The 20,852-nt window shown below is 41.2% G+C and overlaps 2 protein-coding genes and 1 long non-coding RNA gene across 3 annotated transcripts; 2 read left to right on the top strand and 1 right to left on the bottom strand.

Annotated features, from left to right (window-relative positions):
• Positions 1-3,364: 3,364 nt before the first annotated feature.
• On the top strand, positions 3,365-7,926 carry LOC133466075 (epithelial membrane protein 2-like). Its single transcript, XM_061749416.1, has 5 exons — positions 3,365-3,495; positions 4,852-4,939; positions 6,023-6,131; positions 6,661-6,801; positions 6,886-7,926. The coding sequence occupies exons 2-5, from the start codon at positions 4,862-4,864 to the stop codon at positions 7,044-7,046; spliced, it is 489 nt and encodes a 162-aa protein (XP_061605400.1). The 5' UTR covers positions 3,365-3,495; positions 4,852-4,861; the 3' UTR covers positions 7,047-7,926.
• Positions 7,927-8,125: 199 nt separating this feature from the next.
• Positions 8,126-20,376, bottom strand: LOC133466074 (germ cell-specific gene 1-like protein). Its single transcript, XM_061749415.1, has 6 exons — positions 19,753-20,376; positions 15,919-16,218; positions 11,702-11,749; positions 11,443-11,607; positions 11,234-11,345; positions 8,126-10,316 (listed from the first exon to the last, which is right to left on the bottom strand). Exons 2-6 carry the CDS (start codon positions 16,214-16,216, stop codon positions 9,848-9,850), a joined length of 1,092 nt encoding a protein of 363 aa, XP_061605399.1. The 5' UTR covers positions 16,217-16,218; positions 19,753-20,376; the 3' UTR covers positions 8,126-9,847.
• LOC133466076 (uncharacterized) lies at positions 12,197-16,073 on the top strand. Its single transcript, XR_009784834.1, has 3 exons — positions 12,197-12,270; positions 13,646-13,725; positions 15,936-16,073. It is a non-coding gene; the product is annotated as an uncharacterized LOC133466076 (long non-coding RNA).
• Positions 20,377-20,852: the final 476 nt, after the last annotated feature.

The raw sequence follows: 20,852 nt of genomic DNA on the forward strand, positions 1-20,852 counted from the left end.
ACCCCCCTCTTGTGTATCAGCTGCTTCACTGATACTGTATATTTGTTGGGCCCTTTTTACATGGATGCTTTTGTAGAATGGTTTTTTTGGGGGATGTTTTTATCTTATGTTATTCTCCCCTCTAACTTCTGTCTAACGCGTCATCCTAGCCTTAAGCTCTTTACTAGTTTCCAGTCACCCTTCTGCATTCCACCAGTTCCAGTTTTCCAAACTCCTCCAGCGCATCTGCCCATTCCCCAGTCGACCCCGTCGGAGCAGCTCCTTGCCCCTCAATCTTCCGCAATCTTCTGCCTCATGTGACCTCCAGCTGCCGATTGCACCTCATCCTCAACTCTGGTCTTACCCCCTACTCTTGGACTAGATTACTGTCTTCCTTCTCCAGAATGAATGCACTCATCTGAACTGCCTTCAGTTTATCCGTTAGTCACTTTTAAGGTCACTTTCCTGGCTGTTAAATAACCTGGTTCATGATTAGCATACTGCTAGATTATACAGTACACGAAAACAAGGCTCTGAATAGTGAAATGTATCAGTCCTGCACTGCCAATTTATCCTAAGTAGTTCTGTGTATCAAAGGGGCACAAGCAGATCACACAAGTAAATATATCAAATATTTTGTGCATATATACAACCCCAATGAAGTTGGGACGTTGTGTTAAACATAAATAAAACAGAATACAATGATTTGCAAACATGTTCAACCTATATTTAATTAAATACACTAGAAAGATATTTATGTTCAAACTGATGAACTTTATTGTTTTTAGCAAATAATCATTAACTTAGAATTTTATGGCTGCAACACGTTCCAAAAAAGCTGGGACAGGTGGCAAAAAAGACTGAGAAAGTTGAGGAATGCTCATCAAACACCTGTTTGGAACATCCCACAGGTGAACAGGCTAATTGGGAACAGGTGGGTGCCATTGTTGGGTATAAAAGGAGCTTCCCTGAATTGCTCAGTCATTCACAAGCAAAGACGGGTCGAGGTTCACCTCTTTGTGAACAAGTGCATGAGAGAATAGTCGAACAGTTTAAGGACAATGTTCCTAAACGTACAGTTGCAAAGAATTTAGGGATTTCATCATCTACGGTCCATAATATCATCAAAAGGCTCAGAAAACCTGGAGAAATCACTGCATGTAAGCGGCAAGGCCGAAAACCAACATTGAATGCCCGTGACCTTCGATCCCTCAGGCGGCACTGCATCAAAAACCGACATCAATGTGTAAAGCATATCACCACATGGGCTCAGGAACACTTCAGAAAAGCAATGTCAGTAAATACAGTTCGACGCTACAGCCGTAAGTGCAACTTGAAACTCTACTATGCAAAAGCAAAAGCCATTTATCAACAACACCCAGAAACGCCGCCGGCTTCTCTGGGCCCGAGCTCATCTAAGATGGACTGGAAAAGTGTTCTGTGGTCCGACGAGTCCACATTTCAAATTGTTTTTGGAAATTGTGGACGTCGTGTCCTTCGAGCCAAAGAGGAAAAGAACCATCCGGACTGTTATGGACGCAAATTTCAAAAGCCAGCATCTGTGATGGTATGGGGCTGTGTTACTGCCAATGGCATGGGTAACATCTGTGACCATTAATGCTTAAAGGTACATACAGGTTTTGGAGAAACACGCTGCCATCCAAGCAACGTCTTTTTCATGGACACCCCTGCTTATTTCAGCAAGACAATACCAAACCACATTCTGCACGTGTTACAACAGCGTGGCTTCGTAGTAAAAGAGTGCAGGTACTAGACTGGCCTGCCTGCAGTCCAGACCTGTCTCCCATTGAAAATGTGTGGCGCATTTGAAGCTTAAAATACGACAACAGAGACCCCGGTCTGTTGAACAGCTGAAGCTTTACATCAAGCAAGAATGGGAAAGAATTCCACCTACAAAGCTTCAACAATTAGTGTCCTCAGTTCCCAAACGTTTATTGAATGTTGTTAAAAGAAAAGGTGATGTAACACAGTGGTAAACATGACCCTGTCCCAGATTTTTTGGAACGTGTTGCAGCCATAAAATTCAAAGTTTATGATTATTTGCTAAAAACAAAGTTTATCAGTTTGAACATTAAATATCATATCTTTGTCGTGTATTCAATTAATTATAGGTTGAACATGATTTGCAAATCATTGTATTCTGTTTTTATTTATGTTTAACACAACGTCCCAAATTCATTGGAATTGGGGTTGTATATAACCATATTTATATCTGGCTAAAATAACTTATGGAAGTGGTGTCATCATACATGGTTGGCATGTTCTGCTGTGAGGATTTTTCATTCTTTACCTCTTGAAATTTACCACTGTAGGAAAGCAAAGAGCTCAGTGACAAAGAAACGTGCAATGATGTGCTTACTGTATATTCAGCAACATGATATGATTTGAGAGACTTTGGCCGTTAAATTTTCCGTTTTACTCAAAGAATGTGGTGCCGCTACACGTGGTTGAGGGGCAGATGACTGACTCACTGGAAACATTTTAACCATATAATCACAAGATGTAAATGAGCAATGTGGAATATTAATATATTAATCCTCCTCCTCATTACCTTTTGCCTGTAGTCTTTATCTTCACTCCACCCCTCTCTTTCCCACCCCTTTTTTCTCTCCCTCTTTCTTACTCAAGCTGTGACTCGCACTCATTTGCCCCCACCTCTTTCTCGATTGCAACCAACAACATTCTTTCTTCCTGAAACTCCTTCCTCTGAAACAAAAGCAGGAAAAGAAGGGTGTTGATCCGGAAGAAATGCTACTGGAACCTTATGTTTCTGTTCGCTTGTGTTTATATATACTGCAATTATACACTACATGAATACAAAAATATATGTACATAAACTGACCAGCCATAATATAATTTGCGATAGTTTTCAGTGGCCTGTGGCCTTCTGGATTAATGGGCAAAAAAAATCCCAAACACACCCCACTATTCTCCAGTAGAAGCTGTTAAAGATGTAAAATCAGAGACATTCTGTTCAATTTATGCGCTCTTCCTGTAGGCGTAAGGTCCAATACCTGTGTCTGTATAGAGTGTGATTATGATTTGGCCGGTCTGTCACCATGGTAACCTCTGCACATTCATCAATGTCCACTGTTTGGGAGTTCCCCCACCAAACCTCAGTGAGTCATCTGCTGCCCTCCCACAACAAGATCGCCATCAGCTGAGTGACAAAGTCAGGAGACACCAAATGAGGAAAGTATGTTGCGTGAAAGCTGTGTATGTACGCGTGTGTTTGTGTGTGTGTGTGTGGACAGAAAGAAGAGGGGCTGGGCCGGCAGCATCAGGGAATGGCGGGGGTGCGAGGCGGGCGAGTACAAACTTGGGGTGGGTCGAAGACAGCGAAACAGAGTGTTACTTTTTGCGTCAGAGGAGACAAGAGGGGTGTGGACTTGAAAAAGAAGGTGGGGCAAAAGTAGGCGGACGGGTAGTCTCTCATGTTTGTACTTTGCCAGACTGAGTCCCAAATTAGTGCTCGAGACAGACGGCCATCAAACAGTAAGTTGAAGATTCCTATTTACTATCGCTTAAACAACAATGATTAAGTTTGATGAATTGTTGTTTATTGTATTGAGTAGTTTCAAGGGTGACTGTGTGTACCCAGTAGTTCTTTATCAATAGTGTCTTTAAAAATGCCATTTAAGATGTTTTATAAAAGTGTTCTACTTCTGTAGAAATATCAATTCTAGCTTTGAAATGTTTGGATTAATGTCATTAATGTAACGTGTGTTTGTTTAAAGTGTAGAGGAAAATTTAGTGTGTGTAAGTGTGTGTGCATGTTTTTCCATTTCAAGTATCCAACTTCTTGGCATTCCTTCTTTGATATATTTTTCCAGCAACTTATTAAAACAGACAGAAAAAGACGTCTGTATTTGTGCTCCTCTCGCCTCAGGCACAGATTATACAACACAAATATTTGGGAACTCAATCGCTCACTTTTCTGTAGCAGTGCAAGGCCAATACAAGGTGGGAAAACATTTATGTAGATGTGTCGGGCGTGAACACGTGTGTCGGCGTTCACGTTTGCAATCATGGCTGCGTGCGTGCGTGCGTGCGTGAGACAGAGGGATTTGGCCCAACCCTTGACCGCTCCTTTTTACTGCGGAGAGAAGCAGCACATTCCAGATGCGCCTCTTCCATACTTCGCACCCAGTCTGACCACTGTAAAAAATACCAATAAAATCTAAAAAAATAAATAAATAAATATATATATATATATATATATGCCAAAAAAAAAACCTGATTAAATATGTCATTAAAGTACTCACTCAGGGAGGGGCCACCTCTTTACATTGATGGAAATTACAATACATCTGGAACGTATGTTAACTGGTGGTTTTTCTTTGCTTTGGGAGTGAGTATTTGTGTGCAGAAATTCAAAATCGAGGAGGGATAAATTTAGGCCCAGTCACGTGGGGGAATATTCTTTACAGTTATTTTAAGGAGTGGCAGGTTTCTTGCAGGCGTCGGCAGGCAAGTCCGAACTCATCTTCCCGCCATTAGCTTTGCTCCTTCAAACACTCAAAAGTTTCCTCAAGCATAGTCAAGATTTGGTTTGTTGTATTTCGTCCTCACAAATAATTGTGCTTTGGCTATAACTCAAAGTAATTAGAAGTTAGAAAACCAAACGGATGAGTGTGAGCCAGGAACTGGCTTTGCTCTGCTCATGTGTATTTATGAAGATGGGTGTGTATGTGTGTGTCTTGGAGCTGACATTACTGGCTCATCTTCAGAAACCTAGCAGCCATATTTAACTTTTACTGTCTTCTTGTTTGGTTACAAATTAATGAGAAAATTATGCTGAAGTGCATTCGAAAAGCCGCACAACAACTTTGCTGTCCTCATCTCACACAGCACCGCCATCATGCTGATTCTCCTCGCCGCCATCTTTGCCCTGCACATCATAGGCATCATCCTACTCCTGGTGGCTACCATCGACAATGTGAGTGTTTGAGGTCATACATACCTGTGCGCGCGCACACTCACATGAACGTAAAGCGTCCTCCTAGCCCGAAGGCTTAAATGCATGCCAAACCACAGCAGAGTTCAAAATGACTGAGACGCATCTCTGCAGTGGTATGTTTTGGTGACAGCAAAGAGACGCCCTGACGAGTGACTGGCAACCCTCTCATCACGCAAAGTCTTCATTTCCACTCAGGCCGTAGCCCAATGACTTACTCTTTTGGGGCCGCTAGGGGGGGGAGGGCTCATATTTGACATTTCACGATGACAGATGGATGAAGCACGTACGTAGCTGTCACACTCTGTTATTGCTTCTGAATTGCAGGTGACACTTGAGGGAGACGGTGTGCCTGCACGTACTCGTCATTCACGCACAAATATGTCACATTGTTGCCTGCGTTGTAGTGAGCGCTGCATAACGAAGTGAAACTTGTGGAATGCCACACTGACCGACGCATTCCGCGCTCTGATTTTCGATTCCAAACATGTCAGAACACGAGGACTAAACAATTCTTCACACGGTCCCGAGCAAAGTTTTCTACTGAACACTGAACTTCAACACGTTTTCCACTCTATGCACGCAAAGGGGAGCCACAGGCGCTGATGCACTTTCAGTCATTTATTGAACGGGACAAAAAAGTCAAACTCACAAATACAAAATGAGAACACCAGCTCAAACCCACACCCAGATGCTTAGGACTAACCAGGCCGAGTTTCGACATCACTCACTAGGCCATGCCCCTTAAAGGCACACATACAGTTGTTGTCCCAACGTGCACTAACTACACTTTATAAAACCACTTTACTTTATGTCTTTTATTAGATTTTTTATGCAATACAGTGCTATTTTTCTTTATTAAAATAAAAACAGCATGATTTTTTGGGGTGTTTTGGAGGGGCTGGAACAGATTAATGACATTTTAATTTGTTTCAATGGAAAATATTGATTTGATATAGAGTTCTAGTGTTTGGTCATGGAATGACTCAAACTTGTTACACAAGATACCTAGGTAACATTTATACTAGACAAATGATCAAATTGTCTTTTTACCTTTTTCCTCAGGCTTGGTGGGTGACTGAAACCTTATCTACTGATGTGTGGGCCCGGTGGATATATATGAATGAAAAGTGGAACTACACTGATCTTCCAACAGGCTCACACTACCCACAGGGTAAGACACGCACACACACACACACACACACACACACACACGGACTTATATCACTATCAGTCAGAGGGAGACCCTGTTTGTGTGCTACACATGCTAGTCCCCAATTTTCTTACACCTTCAGCATTAACGGAGTCGTGGCTCAACCAATCAGCGTGCAAGTCAATTGTGAAAAGCAACAGCAGCGTCTTCTACCTCATTTGATTTCTGTTCCGCATTGACGTTGCCTTTTTTTCCAAATGAATTTAACCTTGAACAGGGTCAAACATTTGCCACGCGCTTGTAATTTGACCGACATCAGTAATATTTAAGCCAAGTGCTGCACATATGTATTCTCACATCATCCTTGAACATTGATTCAACACGATGGGGCAATTTAAGCCGCCGTTGGTGACATTCCTTCGACGTATGCTGATGTTTCGTATCCTAATGATTGGAGTAGTGTTGGTTTATGTAACCCTGTCATACCCAACCAATATGTTGAGCATTTTCAAAGTGCTTACTGTATTGCTCTTTCTGACTCCCCCTGCAGACTACCTCCAGGCAGTGCAAGCCAGCTCAGTGCTTGCTTGTATATTCTCCATCCTGGGAATCTTTGTGTTTGTAGCTCAGCTCTTCACTTTGAACAAAGGACAAAGGTTCACCATCTCTGGCATTTTCCAAGCGCTCGCCTGTAAGTTTGAGTCCGTTCTGTGATTGTACCGTCTTGCAAGTGTATTCTTTCTATAACAACTGAATCGCTTCTCCATCACCTCAGGTCTCAGCATAATGATTGCAGCTTCCATCTACACAGACCGCTTCCATCTTGATGAGAGTTTAGGTTCATACGGTCACTGCTACATCCTTGCATGGATCTCCTTCGCGCTCACATTCATCTCTGCCATCACTTACTTTGTGCTACGCAAGAAGACTGCATGAGAATAATACTAAAGTTAACACCATCAACCCAAAAATGTTAGACTGGATCGAGTCTTTTGGCAATAGCAAATTGTAACATTCCATGATGGCAGTAAAACATAGGCACAACCAATTTAAGTTGTGTTGGAGTGTAATATTATTTCCAGATAGTTTGGTCTAAGTATGCGTATGATGCTAAAAGAAATTAAGATCCATCATTATTTCCAGCCACCAAACAGGCTTTGACAAGTCAAATCTGTGGTCTTCCCTGTACGTACATTTAAATATGGATATAAGTAGATAAATAATAAGGGGTGACTATTATTTTTCAAGTTTTTTTTCCCATTATTTTATTGTAAATTCATATATGTTCTATGGTCTTGTTTCATGATAAGTGTTACTAAAACTAATTCTGGTGCTGCCCCAACATGATGACATCAGCCCAAAATGACATGTTATAGATTTGAGGGTTATTCAATGACAGGACAATGCAATGTCAATATAGCTCAAACAATATTTATGTATCAAGGTTGTGTTTGATTTGGAATTATTTAATATTAGAAAGAGTATAAAAGTACGAATTCTAAAGACAAAAAACTCCATCATTTTAAATCCCTTCTAAATGATCTTTTTCCATTTAGTGCTTAGGGAAACTATAAAATGTTAACACTTTGCTATGGTAAAAACAACAAATGAACAAACGATCTTAAAATGTAGACCTTCACTGCCTTTCAAATGTCATTACTGACTTAGGAATTGACACACAAAACTGCCTTTACATACTATATGTAAATATGTTTCCTTTTATTCTTTGTGTATCTAATGTTGTTTTATTTTGTTGTTTCTCATCACGGATGACAATGATTTTTACTATAATAAAAAAAGGATTTCCAACCAATAATTGCAATTTGATGGGTTTGTTCTACAACCCCAATTCCAATGAAGTTGGGACGTTGTGTTAAACAGAATACAACGATTTGCAAATAATTTTCAACCTATATTTAATTGAATACACTACAAAGACAAGATATTTAATGTTCAAACTGATAAACTTTATTGTTTTTAGCAAATAATCATTCATTTAGAATTTTATGACTGCAACACGTTCCAAAAAAGCTGGGACAGGTGGCAAAAGAAGACTGAGAAAGTTGAGGAATGCTCATCAAACACCTGTTTGGAACATCCCACAGGTCAACAGGCTAATTTGGAACAGGTGGGTGCCATGATTGGGTATAAAAGGAGCTTCCCTGAATTGCTCAGTCATTCACAAGCAAAGATGGGGCGAGGTTCACCTCTTTGTGAACAAGTGCGTGAGAAAATAGTCGAACAGTTTAAGGACAATGTTCCTCAACGTACAATTGCAAGGAATTTAGGGATTTCATCATCGACGGTCCATAATATCATCAAAAGGTTCAGAGAATCTGGAGAAATAACTGCACGTAAGCGGCAAGGCCGAAAACCAACATTGAATGCCCGTTACCTTCGATCCCTCAGGCGGCACTGCATCAAAAACCGACATCAATGTGTAAAGGATATCACCACATGGGCTGAGGAACACTTCAGAAAACCAATGTCAGTAAATACAGTTCGGCGCTACATCCGTAAGTGCAACTTAAAACTCTACTATGCAAAGCAAAAGCCATTTATCAACAACACCCAGAAACACCGCCGGCTTCTCTGGGCCCGAGCTTATCTAAGATGGACTGATGCAAAGTGGAAAAGTGTTCTGTGGTCCGACGAGTCCACATTTTAAATTATTTTTGGAAATTGTGGACGTCGTGTCCTCCGGGCCAAAGAGGAAAAGAACCATCCGGACTTTTATGGACGCAAAGTTCAAAAGCCAGCATCTGTGATGGTATGGGGCTGTGTTAGGGCCAATGGCATGGGTAATTTACACATCTGTGAAGGCACCATTAATGTTGAAAGGTACGTACAGGTTTTGGAGAAACATATGCTGCCATCCAAGCTGTACATCAAGCAAGAATGGGAAAGAATTCCATCTACAAAGCTTCAACAATTAGTGTCCTCAGTTCCCAAACGTTTATTGAATGTTGTTAAAAGAAAAGGTGATGTAACACAGTGGTAACCATGACCCTGTCCCAGCTTTTTTGGAACGTGTTGCAGCCATAAAATTCAAAGTTTATGATTATTTGCTAAAAACAATAAAGTTAAACATTAAATATCTTGTCTTTGTAGTGTATTCAATTAAATATAGGGTGAGCATGATTTGCAAATCATTGTATTCTGTTTTTATTTATGTTTAACACAACGTCCCAACTTCATTGGAATTGGGGTTGTAATAGCGAATAATCTTACACCACATTTCCATTATGATACCAACTTTTCTTGAGTCAACTCTTTTGGGCAGCTGCATCCTGTCATCAACAGTACTTCCGTTGCACCCAAGTGGATATTAAATGCTTTCACAGCTATGTGCTTTCTCTGGTCCCAATCACCTGACTTGGCTACAGGCACCATGAGTTCAGTTTCAACTCAGTGATGGTGTGAGTGGTAGTTTAAATGGTTGTCTGTCTCTGTATATCACCTGTGATTGACTCGTGACCATTGCAGGGTGTAGTCTACCTTTTGCCTGAAATCAGCTGCGATAGGCTCCAGCTCCCCGTGAGCCTCAACAAGCGGTAAAGAAAATGGATATATGGATAGTCTAACAAGATACAGGATTGGATCTGCACTTTTCTTTTGAACCGTAACCAGGCTGCTGATTTATTTGGTCTGCACCTGAGTTCTGTTACTGTGCTCACACCTGACCAAATGAACTGCACCGAGGAGAAACCTATACTCTACTATCGCGCCATAAGAGTTCAAAGAGGGCTGTAGTACTCCTGTGGCATGTAAAGAGGGACCATGTTCTCCTCGTGACCTGTCAGGAGTCCGTGGACAACAACAGGCGAGCTGGTTGAATGAGAAGGAGATGGGAGGGACAAACGGTGAAAAGAGGACACGGACGGAGGGTGGGAGGATGGAGGAGGGAAGGACACCGAGTGGGATAGAGGAATGGAGTGGGAAGGCTTACCGGGCGGTGGTAACTTGGTTGATGACTGCTCGTAGTAAGGGGACAAATGGGAGATTTGCGCGTGGGACTGGGGATAAGCGTGGACCATGCCAGCGTTTGGTGCAATGAAGTAAGGAGCTGGGGGCAAAAGCCCCACAAAGTTGAAGGGGTTGAGGCTGGAGTTAAGTCGGGCTCCCACCATCAGGACCTTCTTTGTGTAGTTGTTCAGGGTGGAGACTCCGGCTGACATGCAGATAGTGAAGGCAAACCAGGCCATACTGAAGGAAACACACAAAAGGAATATGCTAACTACAGCACTACAAACATCCAGCATTCTCATTTGAGATGAAGGCCATCATGCAAAACAAATATTTTTCACCTGATCTGAGAGCAATTATGAATCGGTAGTACATATGAATGGGCACTCATGATTGCTGTGATCCTAATTACGTTGAGTCTATGACAACAAAACTTTATAGAAAGACATTTTTGGCCAGGGGTGAGATCTTCCTGTAGCCAACACACAGAATTTGAATGAAAATACAAAACAAATAAAACTGATCTATGTTCTGTTTTGGCAATAACTAATTTGTACTGTACACTGTTTGGCAACCTTCTGTTTGAATACCTACAGTAGTGTAATGGTAGTTGGGGCGGGGCTACAAACTTGGCAGTCTTGATTCCTCTCGACACAGGAATGGGTTGGGAAAACAAATGCTTTCTGCCAATGAACCTTGTTTTCTTCTTGCAATAAAGAGCCAAAAGGATACTTTACGTACCATTCCATTATGATTGACACTCCAGGGGAACGTGGTATGCTAATTGATATAGTACCTTTCACAACATTTGAAAAGTATACAGTACACAACAGACATGCACTGCTTGGAAGAAGAAAATCTTACAACCGAGTACACCCAAGCCTGGAAGAGCGATTCATCGTAAACTAAAGTGTGCGGTGTACGGTGCAAGGTGTACACATACTACAATGAACGGGCTTAATATGAGTACTCCCCTCTTTAGATGTCTCTGAAAGATTGAGTGATTGTCATGAGGTGTGGGGGTGTTGAGTGATTTGCCCCTCATCATGTATAGAGCCGCTCACATTTTGAAAAGTTAAAATATGTGTGTCACCGGTTTAAAGGTCTGGCCATCCAGTGCGAGTTATTTGTGTGTGCAATGTGTGTAATGGACTCACTAAAAGGCCCAAGAATAGCCGTAACTGTGGGGCTTGAAGTCCTCTGGGCCAATGGACACTGTAGTCTGAAACACCTGCATGAACATCATGTGACCCACCATTCCAAGCAGACCTGGGGAGGCCCAAACAGAGACAACCCAAATGAAATACAGCTGAATATCACAGGCATTGGTACTGTATGTCATATCGTCCGTAAACCAGTTCTGCACCTCCCAGGACTGTGAAGACCGCAGCAAACGCGTTGAGCAGCTGGCCCCAACGCTGCGTGGAGGGAAACCAGGCCCTGATGCACAACTGCACAGACAGCAGTATGCAGCTGATGAGCAGCAGACCCACGTACATGAACTCCAAGGACAGCGACAACCACATCATTGCTGAGAGACCAGAGACATAATGAGAGAATGACGAAGCGTCATAAAGAATTTACAAGCAGTTTACAATGTGAGCAGAGGAAAGAAAGCAATTCACCTTTTTCAGAACCTGGAGTCAAAGTGTGGAACCCTCGACACTTCTCCTCTGGAACAGAAATTTTGGAAATTTTATAGTTGAGTGGAAGTCATACAATTTTGAAGTTGACCAAATTATGCTAAAAAATACACTTCTGAAGTCATCCATGATTTCACATGGGACTTCAGCTCAATGAGCGTCGAAAGATGCCACATGATGGTGCCAAAGCCCTGTCTAAGTGGGAATTGGTCTCAAGAAAGTATGTTGAAGTGATATGGGAACAGACCAGCTGTATACTGTATATGTTGGGGAGGAGCTAAATTTAGCATATCACTGATGGTGTAATGATACACTCACCTGACTTTGGTGCAGGCAGCGTGGGTTCAGTTCCCAGTCAGTGACGGTATGAATGTGAGTGCGAACGGTTGTCTGTGTCTATATGTGCCCTGCGACTGACTGGCGACCAGTTCAGGGTGTAGTCCGCCTTTCACCCGAGGTCAGTTGGGATAGGCTCCAGCGCCCCGCGACCCTAACCAGGATAAGCGGTGTTGAAAATGGATGGATGGATAAATTTAGCCTTGGTTGTTATGGTGAGTCTTTGCCGCACGTGCATCTACACGTGCAGTTCGAAATGATCATATTTTGTGGTATAGTTTAAAGTATTATATAGGCGGCACGGTGGCCGACTGGTTAGAGCGTCAGCCTCACAGTTCTGAGGTGCGGGGTTCAATCCCCGTCCCCGCCTGTGTGGAGTTTGCATGTTCTCCCCGTGCCTGCGTGGGTTTTCTCCGGGCACTCCGGTTTCCTCCCACATCCCAAAAACATGCATTAATTGGAGACTCTAAATTGCCCGTAGGCATGACTGTGAGTGCGAATGGTTGTTAGTTTCTATGTGCCCTGCAATTGGCTGGCAACCAGTTCAGGGTGTACCCCGCCTCCTGCCCGATGACAGCTGGGATAGGCTCCAGCACGCCCGCGACCCTAGTGAGGAGAAGCGGCTCAGAAAATGGATGGATGGAAGTATTATATAGGCAATTATAAAAAGATTTAGGGGAGACGACAATTGTTTTTTTCTCGCTGTCGGCGGTAGGACTCTGTCGCAGGGGATTACTGTATCGCAAAAAGCCAAATACAGTATGTGCCAAACTTAATATTTAATGAAAAATCACTGCGATGTGCATGTTTCCCTTTTCTGCAGAAATGAAGCATTAAAGTTTATCATTGACAACAAACTTAAATTTTGCTTAAACACTGAATCTGGAATAAACAAACTTTAATATTATAAACACGAGAAATCCAATTTGCGATAAAAGACATCAGTGGTATTTGTTTGTTGTTTTGTATTTAAATAGATAACATGAATTCTTCTGTCTCTCTATCTTCTATTTATCTATCTCCAACTAGCTTTCTTTTTTGATGTAAATCTTTTTTCAAAGGCCAACAACAAAACAACCCAAAAAAAATAAGAATACCCTTTAATAAAAATCCAAACTTCAAACTATTAAGAGTCGCTGTTGAGGAGTTGATAAAGGGCATTAAAAAAAAAAATTCAATTATGTTATGTTCTTTATTACAGCCACGTTGCTCTGCACACAACAAACAGGTCTGTCTTTTACTTTAGTGAACAGACAATCTGCCTCCCACCTGTCTTGGACGTTAACAGTTTTCCATCTTTCATTGGGCCATTTTGCCTTAGCACATTGGAGAAAGAGCACAAAAAACATGACTAGGTGGTGGAGTTTTTAGCGACTAACAAAGAATAGGTTCCACCCAAAAAACTGCAAATAGGAAATTCACAAATAGCGAACAATTAATAGGTGGGGGATTACTGTGCAATCACAGGTACAAGTGATGAGCATAATTACTTATGTAAAGGAAGACTTTTGAGAGGGATCTTATATTGGATCTCATTATTGTATATTATAGAGATTTATCTAACATCCACATTTCATCTTTTATTTTCAGGTATGTACATTTGGATCGCATACAACAACTTGAAGAAGAAGACAAAGAAGATTATTTTTAATAAAACACCAAATTTTCAGGTCAGGGTATTGCAAATGAAAATACTGACTGTAACATTTAGCTGCATATCCTTCACCAAACATTTGCATTCTTCTTTTGTGATTTCGTAAGATGCTTTTTTTTTAGGTGGGGGTGAGGGGGGGGGGGTGGTAATCCCCTTTTGTCCCCTCTTTAGCAAGTAAAATGCATGCTCGATAGGGTTTTAAATCCAAAGATTCACTTGGCCAGTCTACAACCTTCCACTTATTTTCCCTGATCAACTTCGTGTACATGAAGTCTTCCCAGGCAAAACCCAAATCTGAAACTGAACAGAGACATTCAGTGCTATTTATTGTTTGAATAATCAGTGTCATACGACACACCTTGGCAACAAAACACAGCTGTCACTCAAATGTTCTGATATAGAGTTTTTTTTTCCCATTACAAAGCTATAAGCTATGAGTTATCTTCTAAGTTGTGTATCAGATGTACTGTAGATGTAAATTCTTTACCTGGAAATAAGATGAAATGTTGATCTCTTGTGTCATATCTTGTGATGACAAACCCAAATGTAGTCATTCTACAGCAAAAATAAAGGAATTGGCCTCTCTCTTCCAATAATTTTGGAGAGGGATATAAATGGCCACTTACGTCAGTATCATTCAAAGATTAAAAAAAACAACAACAACAACAACAAATCAGCTGATACTCAGACCGCAGCCGGTGTTTGTTGTATCCTATTGACCTTTTGCTCTCCGGATTTCTGATCCATGATTGAGGCATTCTGCTGAAGACTAAATCTCCACAAGCAGAACACACACTTAAAATAATCCCCTTTAAGGCTGAGCACACTCACGCACACATGCATACATGTACACACACACACACACACACACACAAATTCCAACGAACACAGACCGGGAGCTCAGTCCCTATTATCACCTTGGATTTCCACTCCCTCTATGACCCAATTTGCTGTCTTCGCTTCCTGTTTTTTTGTGGATCCTCATCTCACCTTGAGAATAATGCTGTGCTACACCCATGTTAATACCAGTGAAAATCCCATGACTGTGGCACTGATTGCTAACTATAAAAATGTTTGTGTATTAATGTAAGGAGCTCTCGTTTATTAAATTCCTTGCCTTTCAAAGCACCTGACTGAATGTTAAATCTGCAAAATCTAATGAGATACAACCAAATTAGTTATGTCGAAAATTCTGCCTTTTCAAGGATAATGATGCTCTTTTTTTCCAATATAAACAATACATTTATTAATGTGGGTGTAGGACTGCATTGGATTTCTGATAGTTCAACTATCTTTATATTAGATCCAACAATGGCGGGCCCTGCATTTGGTACCTGGGCCTTCAGTGGGGATTTACTAAACTTAATCCACCTCTTAACACCACCACTATCATGTCATAATTACAGAAACCATCAATGGTATACAAAAACGTAATAACTATAATTTATCTATCTACATGACAAAAAAATGTAAATAAATTAATTAATTAAAACATTCCATCTAAATGCTGATTATTAAATGGATTAATGTGTGTCGGTCATAACTGACAAGGTTTGCTCTGACCAACCAATCAGATGACGGAAACATTTTGATATTATTATGGACCAGCTAGTGAATTTGAAATTGGATTTGTTAAACAGTTCCATTGTGAATCTAGTTTAATTTTACGTCAGCCAACACTACTGATTCTGAAGGCCCTGCGCAGATTAGATTAAGATGGCTGCACATAGAGACTGAATTCTGATTGGACAAAAAAATCTGAAATGCTATGAAATTAGGAGAATAAACTGTTGGCAGTCATGTATCAAATATTAGAATTTAGGTTGTAAATAAATGTAGGTCAGTGTGTGGTGTCAGTTTAAGCCTCGCTGGCCCTGTTTGCTCACCACTGGTATTGAGCTAATAGGAGCAAAATTTTAGGAACGGCTCTCAGGATGATACACTGTAGTTTATTACTGCAAACTACAATCATAAAAATAAATACTGTACATTATAAAATGAATATCTCTCTGACAGTTTCAATCCAAACATCATTATCTTTGTATTGGCAGAATTATAAACAGCTCTGGCACTGGTTATCGTTCAGTTTCATAAGAGTACCAACTAATGTTGTTTCTTTGTCATCTGTTATTTGACTAATTTACATTTTCTCAACATTTCACAGCATCCTTTCACTGCTTGAATCATGTGTTGTGTTTTGAACCCTCACCCCATTCATCTGTGTAGATGTTCTCCTCACAAGTGATAAACAGACCCGTGTGGAACACGGGGAAGACGAAGCGGTCGTCTCCCGTCTCCCAGGAGAACTGGATGTGGGAGGAGTTGGACACGCCGGGAACTGGGATACATTTGCTATGCTTGATGGGTGAACACAGAGGCTTGGGGAGCTTCTGTTTACCCACACACCAGTAGGAGGACATGAGCGCCATGGCAGCCAGGCAGAGAGACAGAACAGTCTGGATGAAGGAGAGCGGAGGGGAGCGCATTTGCTGTAGCAACGCCATCATGCCTGTGTGAAGGAGACATTGGTGAAGGGATGCAGAGAGAAATCTTTGGCAAGAAAAATAAAGTTTTGAAATACTGTCCTCTATGGGGGAAAGAAAAGCATGACATGGACTGACTATCAATTTGTATTTTTTGTCCCCATGTACACACACAACTTTATATTCTGGTTATGAAAAAATATATACTGTACAGTATTGGGGAATTATTGGTCCTAGCATCATGTGTTGATCAAATTTGTGATTTAAGGCATTTTCAGATTTCAAATGGGGACCCAGCAATCTTTTTGTTTGAGAATCAGCTTTCCCCATTGAAACAAATGGAAATACTATCATGCCGTTCCAGCCTCCCAAGGAAAAACAACAAAAAGTTTGTAATGTGTTAAGAAAACATATATATTATATTAAATATTATACTTTGTAAAAACATACAGTAATGACGTGATTAATTAGAATGTAAAGAATTAAAGTTTTTGCTCCAATTCAATGGATATTGTGTTGCTCTTTCTGCGTGCCTTGGCCACCTGCAATAATATACTGACATACAGATATACATTGAGCCCTCAGTCCTCAGTAAGCCACGGTAAAATTGACCGTTCTTCGCAGAGGATAAAGAATACATGCCTGTGAATGTTGCTATATCACTTATCTAAAGCGAAGCTATGTGGTTGTTTCAAAAATAGTCATCTCCCCCGCAATAGGTGAAATCAATGAAGTAGCGACCACATTTCCCCCCCAGATTTATGGATACATATTTTAAAGCTGAATGAACCTCCCCAGACTCTTACTAATTTTCGCCACATGCCTATTAACCTCTACTATATGGTTATAAACACTTTCAATACTCTCAAACACCTTTTAAACTCCTAAACATACAATACTGCACAGTGGTAGGCGCAGAATGGCAGCCACACTTCAGGCAGACCCCCTCAGGGGAGCTGTGGCTACACAAGTAGCTTACCACCACCAGGTGTGACTGAGGAGTGAATGAATAATTTATGCAATTGTAAAGGATCTTTTGAGTTCCTAGAAAAGGGCTATATAAGTGTAATGCAAGATAATATTATTATTATTATTATTACTGTTTACAGGCGGCACGGTCGCTGACTGGTTAGCACATTTGCCTCACAGTTCTGAGGACCGTTGATGTTCTCCCCGTGCCTGCGTGGGGTTTCCCCGGGTACTCCAGTTTCCTCCCACATCCCCAAAACATGTGTGGTAGGTTGATTGAAGACTCTAAATTGCCCGTAGGTGTGAATGAGTGCGGAAATGGTTGTTTGTTTACAACCCCAATTCCAATGAAGTTGGGACCTTGTGTTCAACATAAATAAAAACAGAACACAATGATTTGCAAATCATGGTTAACCTATATTTAATTGAATACACTACAAAGACAAGATATTTAAGGTTCAAACTGATAAACTTTATTGTTTTTAGCAAATAATCGTTAACTTTGAATTTTATGGCTGCAACACGTTCCAAAAAAGCTTTGACAGGCTCATGTTTACCACTGTGTTACATCACCTTTTCTTTTAACAACATTCAATAAACGTTTGGGAACTGAGGACACTAATTGTTGAAGCTTTGTGGGGGGAATTCTTTACCATTCTTGCTAGATGTACAGCCTCAGCTGTTCAACAGTCCGGGATCTCCATTGTCGTATTTTACGCTTCATAATGCGCCACAGATTTTCAATGGGAGACAGGTCTGGACTGCAGGCAGGATAGTCTAGTAGCCGCACTCTTTTACTACGAAGCCACGCTGTTGTAATACGTGTAGAATCTGGTTTGGCATTGTCTTGCTGAAATAAGCAGGGGCGTCCATGAAAAAGGCATTGCTTGGATGGCAGCATATGTTTCTCCAAAACCTGTATGTACCTTTCAGCATTAATGGTGCCTTCACAGATGTGTAAGTTACCCATGCCATTGGCACTAACACAGCTCCATACCATCACAGATGCTGGCTTTCGAACTTTGCGTCCATAACAGTACGGATGGTTCTTTTCCTCTTTGGCCCGGAGGACACGACGTCCACAAGTTCCAAAAACAATTTGAAATGTGGACTCGTCGGACCACAGAACACTTTTCCACTTTTCATCAGTCCATCTTAGATGAGCTCGGGCCCAGAGAAGCCGGCGCCATTTCTGGGTGTTGTTGATAAATGACTTTTGCTTTGCATAGTAGAGTTTTAAGTTGCACTTACGGATGTAGCGCCGAACTGTATTTACTGACATTGGTTTTGTGAAGTGTTCCTGAGCCCATGTGGTGATATCCTTTACATATTGATGTCGGCTTTAGATGCAGTACCGCCTGAGTGATCGAAGGTCACTGGCGTTCAATGTTGGTTTTCGACCATGCCGCGTACATGCAGTGATTTCTCCAGGTTCCCTGAACCTTTTGATGATATTATGGACCGTAGATGATGAAATCCCTAAATTCCTTGCAATTGAACGTTGAGGAACATTGTCCTTAAACTGTTCGACTATTTTCTCACGCACTTGTTCACAAAGAAGTGAACCTCGCCCCATCTTTGCTTGTGAATGACTGAGCAATTCAGGGAAGCTCTTTTTATACCCAATCATGGCACCCACCTGTTCCCAATTCACCTGCGGGATGTTCCAAACAGGTGTTGGATAAGCACTCCTCAACTTTCTCAGTCTTTTTTGCCACCTGTGCCAGCTTTTTTGGAACGTGTTGCAGCCCTAAAACTCTTAAGTTAATGATTATTTTCTAAAAACAAAGTTTATCAGTTTGAACATTAAATATCTTGTCTTTGTAGTGTATTCAATTAAATATAGGTTGAACATGATTTGCAAATCATTGTATTCTGTTTTTATTTATGTTTAAAACAACGTCCCAACTTCATTGGAATTGGGGTTGTGTATGTGCCCTCCGATTGGCTGGCGACCAGGTGTACCCTGCACTCGCCCAAAGATAGCTGGGATAAGCTCCAGCACGCCCGTGACCCCAAGTGAGGATAATCTTGCAGGCAAGAGCATTTGGTTTTTTTCGTGTCACCACTGGTCATTTAAATCGGGATACTTACGCGTTACTGTCAGTTTTGACAGTTGAGTTATTTACGGTAGTTCTTGGCCACTACGGAGAGGAGTAGTTGAATGTGCGTGAAATGATAATTTGCTCATAAAAGTTGGCTTACTCCTGGACAATTTGACCCCCCCCCCCCCGACTTTTGTGGAAGGACCTTTCTATTCCAACATTACTGTCACAGAGTATAAAAGCAAAGTCCAATTTGGTGTGCTATTCGGTCATGCCTCTTGAAGAATAACATGCTGTCAGTTTCCAAGTAAAAGAACCTTAGTCTGTTTACTTAAAATGATTTATTAAGGTTTCTAAAAAAGAAGGTACAGGCTTTTAGACAATTTAAGGTCTGGCAAAAAAATAAAATCCTGACAGAAAAGTAGAGAAGACATCCGGTAATTAGAGATCAATTAGGAGCAAAGTAGAAGAGAAAATGTCAATTTCTCCACCAGGTTTAATTTAACTTGAGTAACCTTTGATTACAAATAAGAAAAATGCACTCACCTTCTGCTGTCTCTCTACGTTTGTCATTCCTGCTCCACTTCCAGTCTGCTCTCCCTCTTCATCATATAGTGAGGAGGAGTGCTAAATGAGGAAGCCAGTAGTCAGACACAACTGTGTGCATGTTACACACACACACACACACACACACACACTCCACTTCTTTAATCCATATTAATCCAAACTCTTTTCCATCTGTTTTCATTTTGGACCCGCAACTCATTTTCAACTATTCCATTCATCTCCTCTCCTCATCATCACCGCCGCCGCCTCCTATCCCCTGTGGTCTCCTTCCTCTGTTTTGATCGGGACATCAGCATGACCTTGTATAGAGTATTACATGAACATTGCTTTGCACCGCCATCATTTTCCCTGATTACGACTGCGTTTGAGTCTGAGAGGTGGTGACACCAATGGAGAGCTCCAAGGACGACTTATTTAACAACTCCACTCATTTCACCACAAAGATTTATGTTATTTTCAGCAGAAGATAAGGCATCAGTCACTCTGAAAACCAATTTATCTGTTACTAGTGGCCCATACTATGTTAACCTAACATAGAGTGGTCACTTGCATTTACATTTCTTCTTCCATTGTAGAGGATGACAATTGGATTTTACCTCACAATATTTTAAACTTTTTTTTTTGTGCAAAAAATGGAAAATTCTATCCAGTTTCTAAATATTGTATTCTTAAATGCTATTTCATATAAGTTTGATGTCGTGCCAAACGCATAACACTGATGCCATGATGTCCGCTAGCCCAGTGGCGTCGCTAAGCTTTATGGGGGCTTCAGCCCTCCACAAAACATTTGGTAGTATGTTTATGGCAAAATTGTATTTTCTTAAACCTTACCCTGTCATCAATTGCACCACATCCACATTTATGAGTGTGTGCGCAGTAGTACAACCACCTTATCTAAGTTGTTTAGTATTACATCCCCCTCAATTTTGTTGTTGTTGTGTTGTACAGGTTATAGGCGGCACGGTGGGCGACTGGTTAGAGCGTCAGCCTCACAGTTCTGAGGACCCGGGTTCAATCCCCGGCCCCGCCTGTGTGAAGTTTGCATGTTCTCCCCGTGCCTGCGTGGGTTTTCTCCGGGC

The sequence above is a fragment of the Phyllopteryx taeniolatus genome, chromosome 16 (assembly GCF_024500385.1).
Source record: "Phyllopteryx taeniolatus isolate TA_2022b chromosome 16, UOR_Ptae_1.2, whole genome shotgun sequence".
Classification (NCBI taxonomy): domain Eukaryota; kingdom Metazoa; phylum Chordata; class Actinopteri; order Syngnathiformes; family Syngnathidae; genus Phyllopteryx; species Phyllopteryx taeniolatus.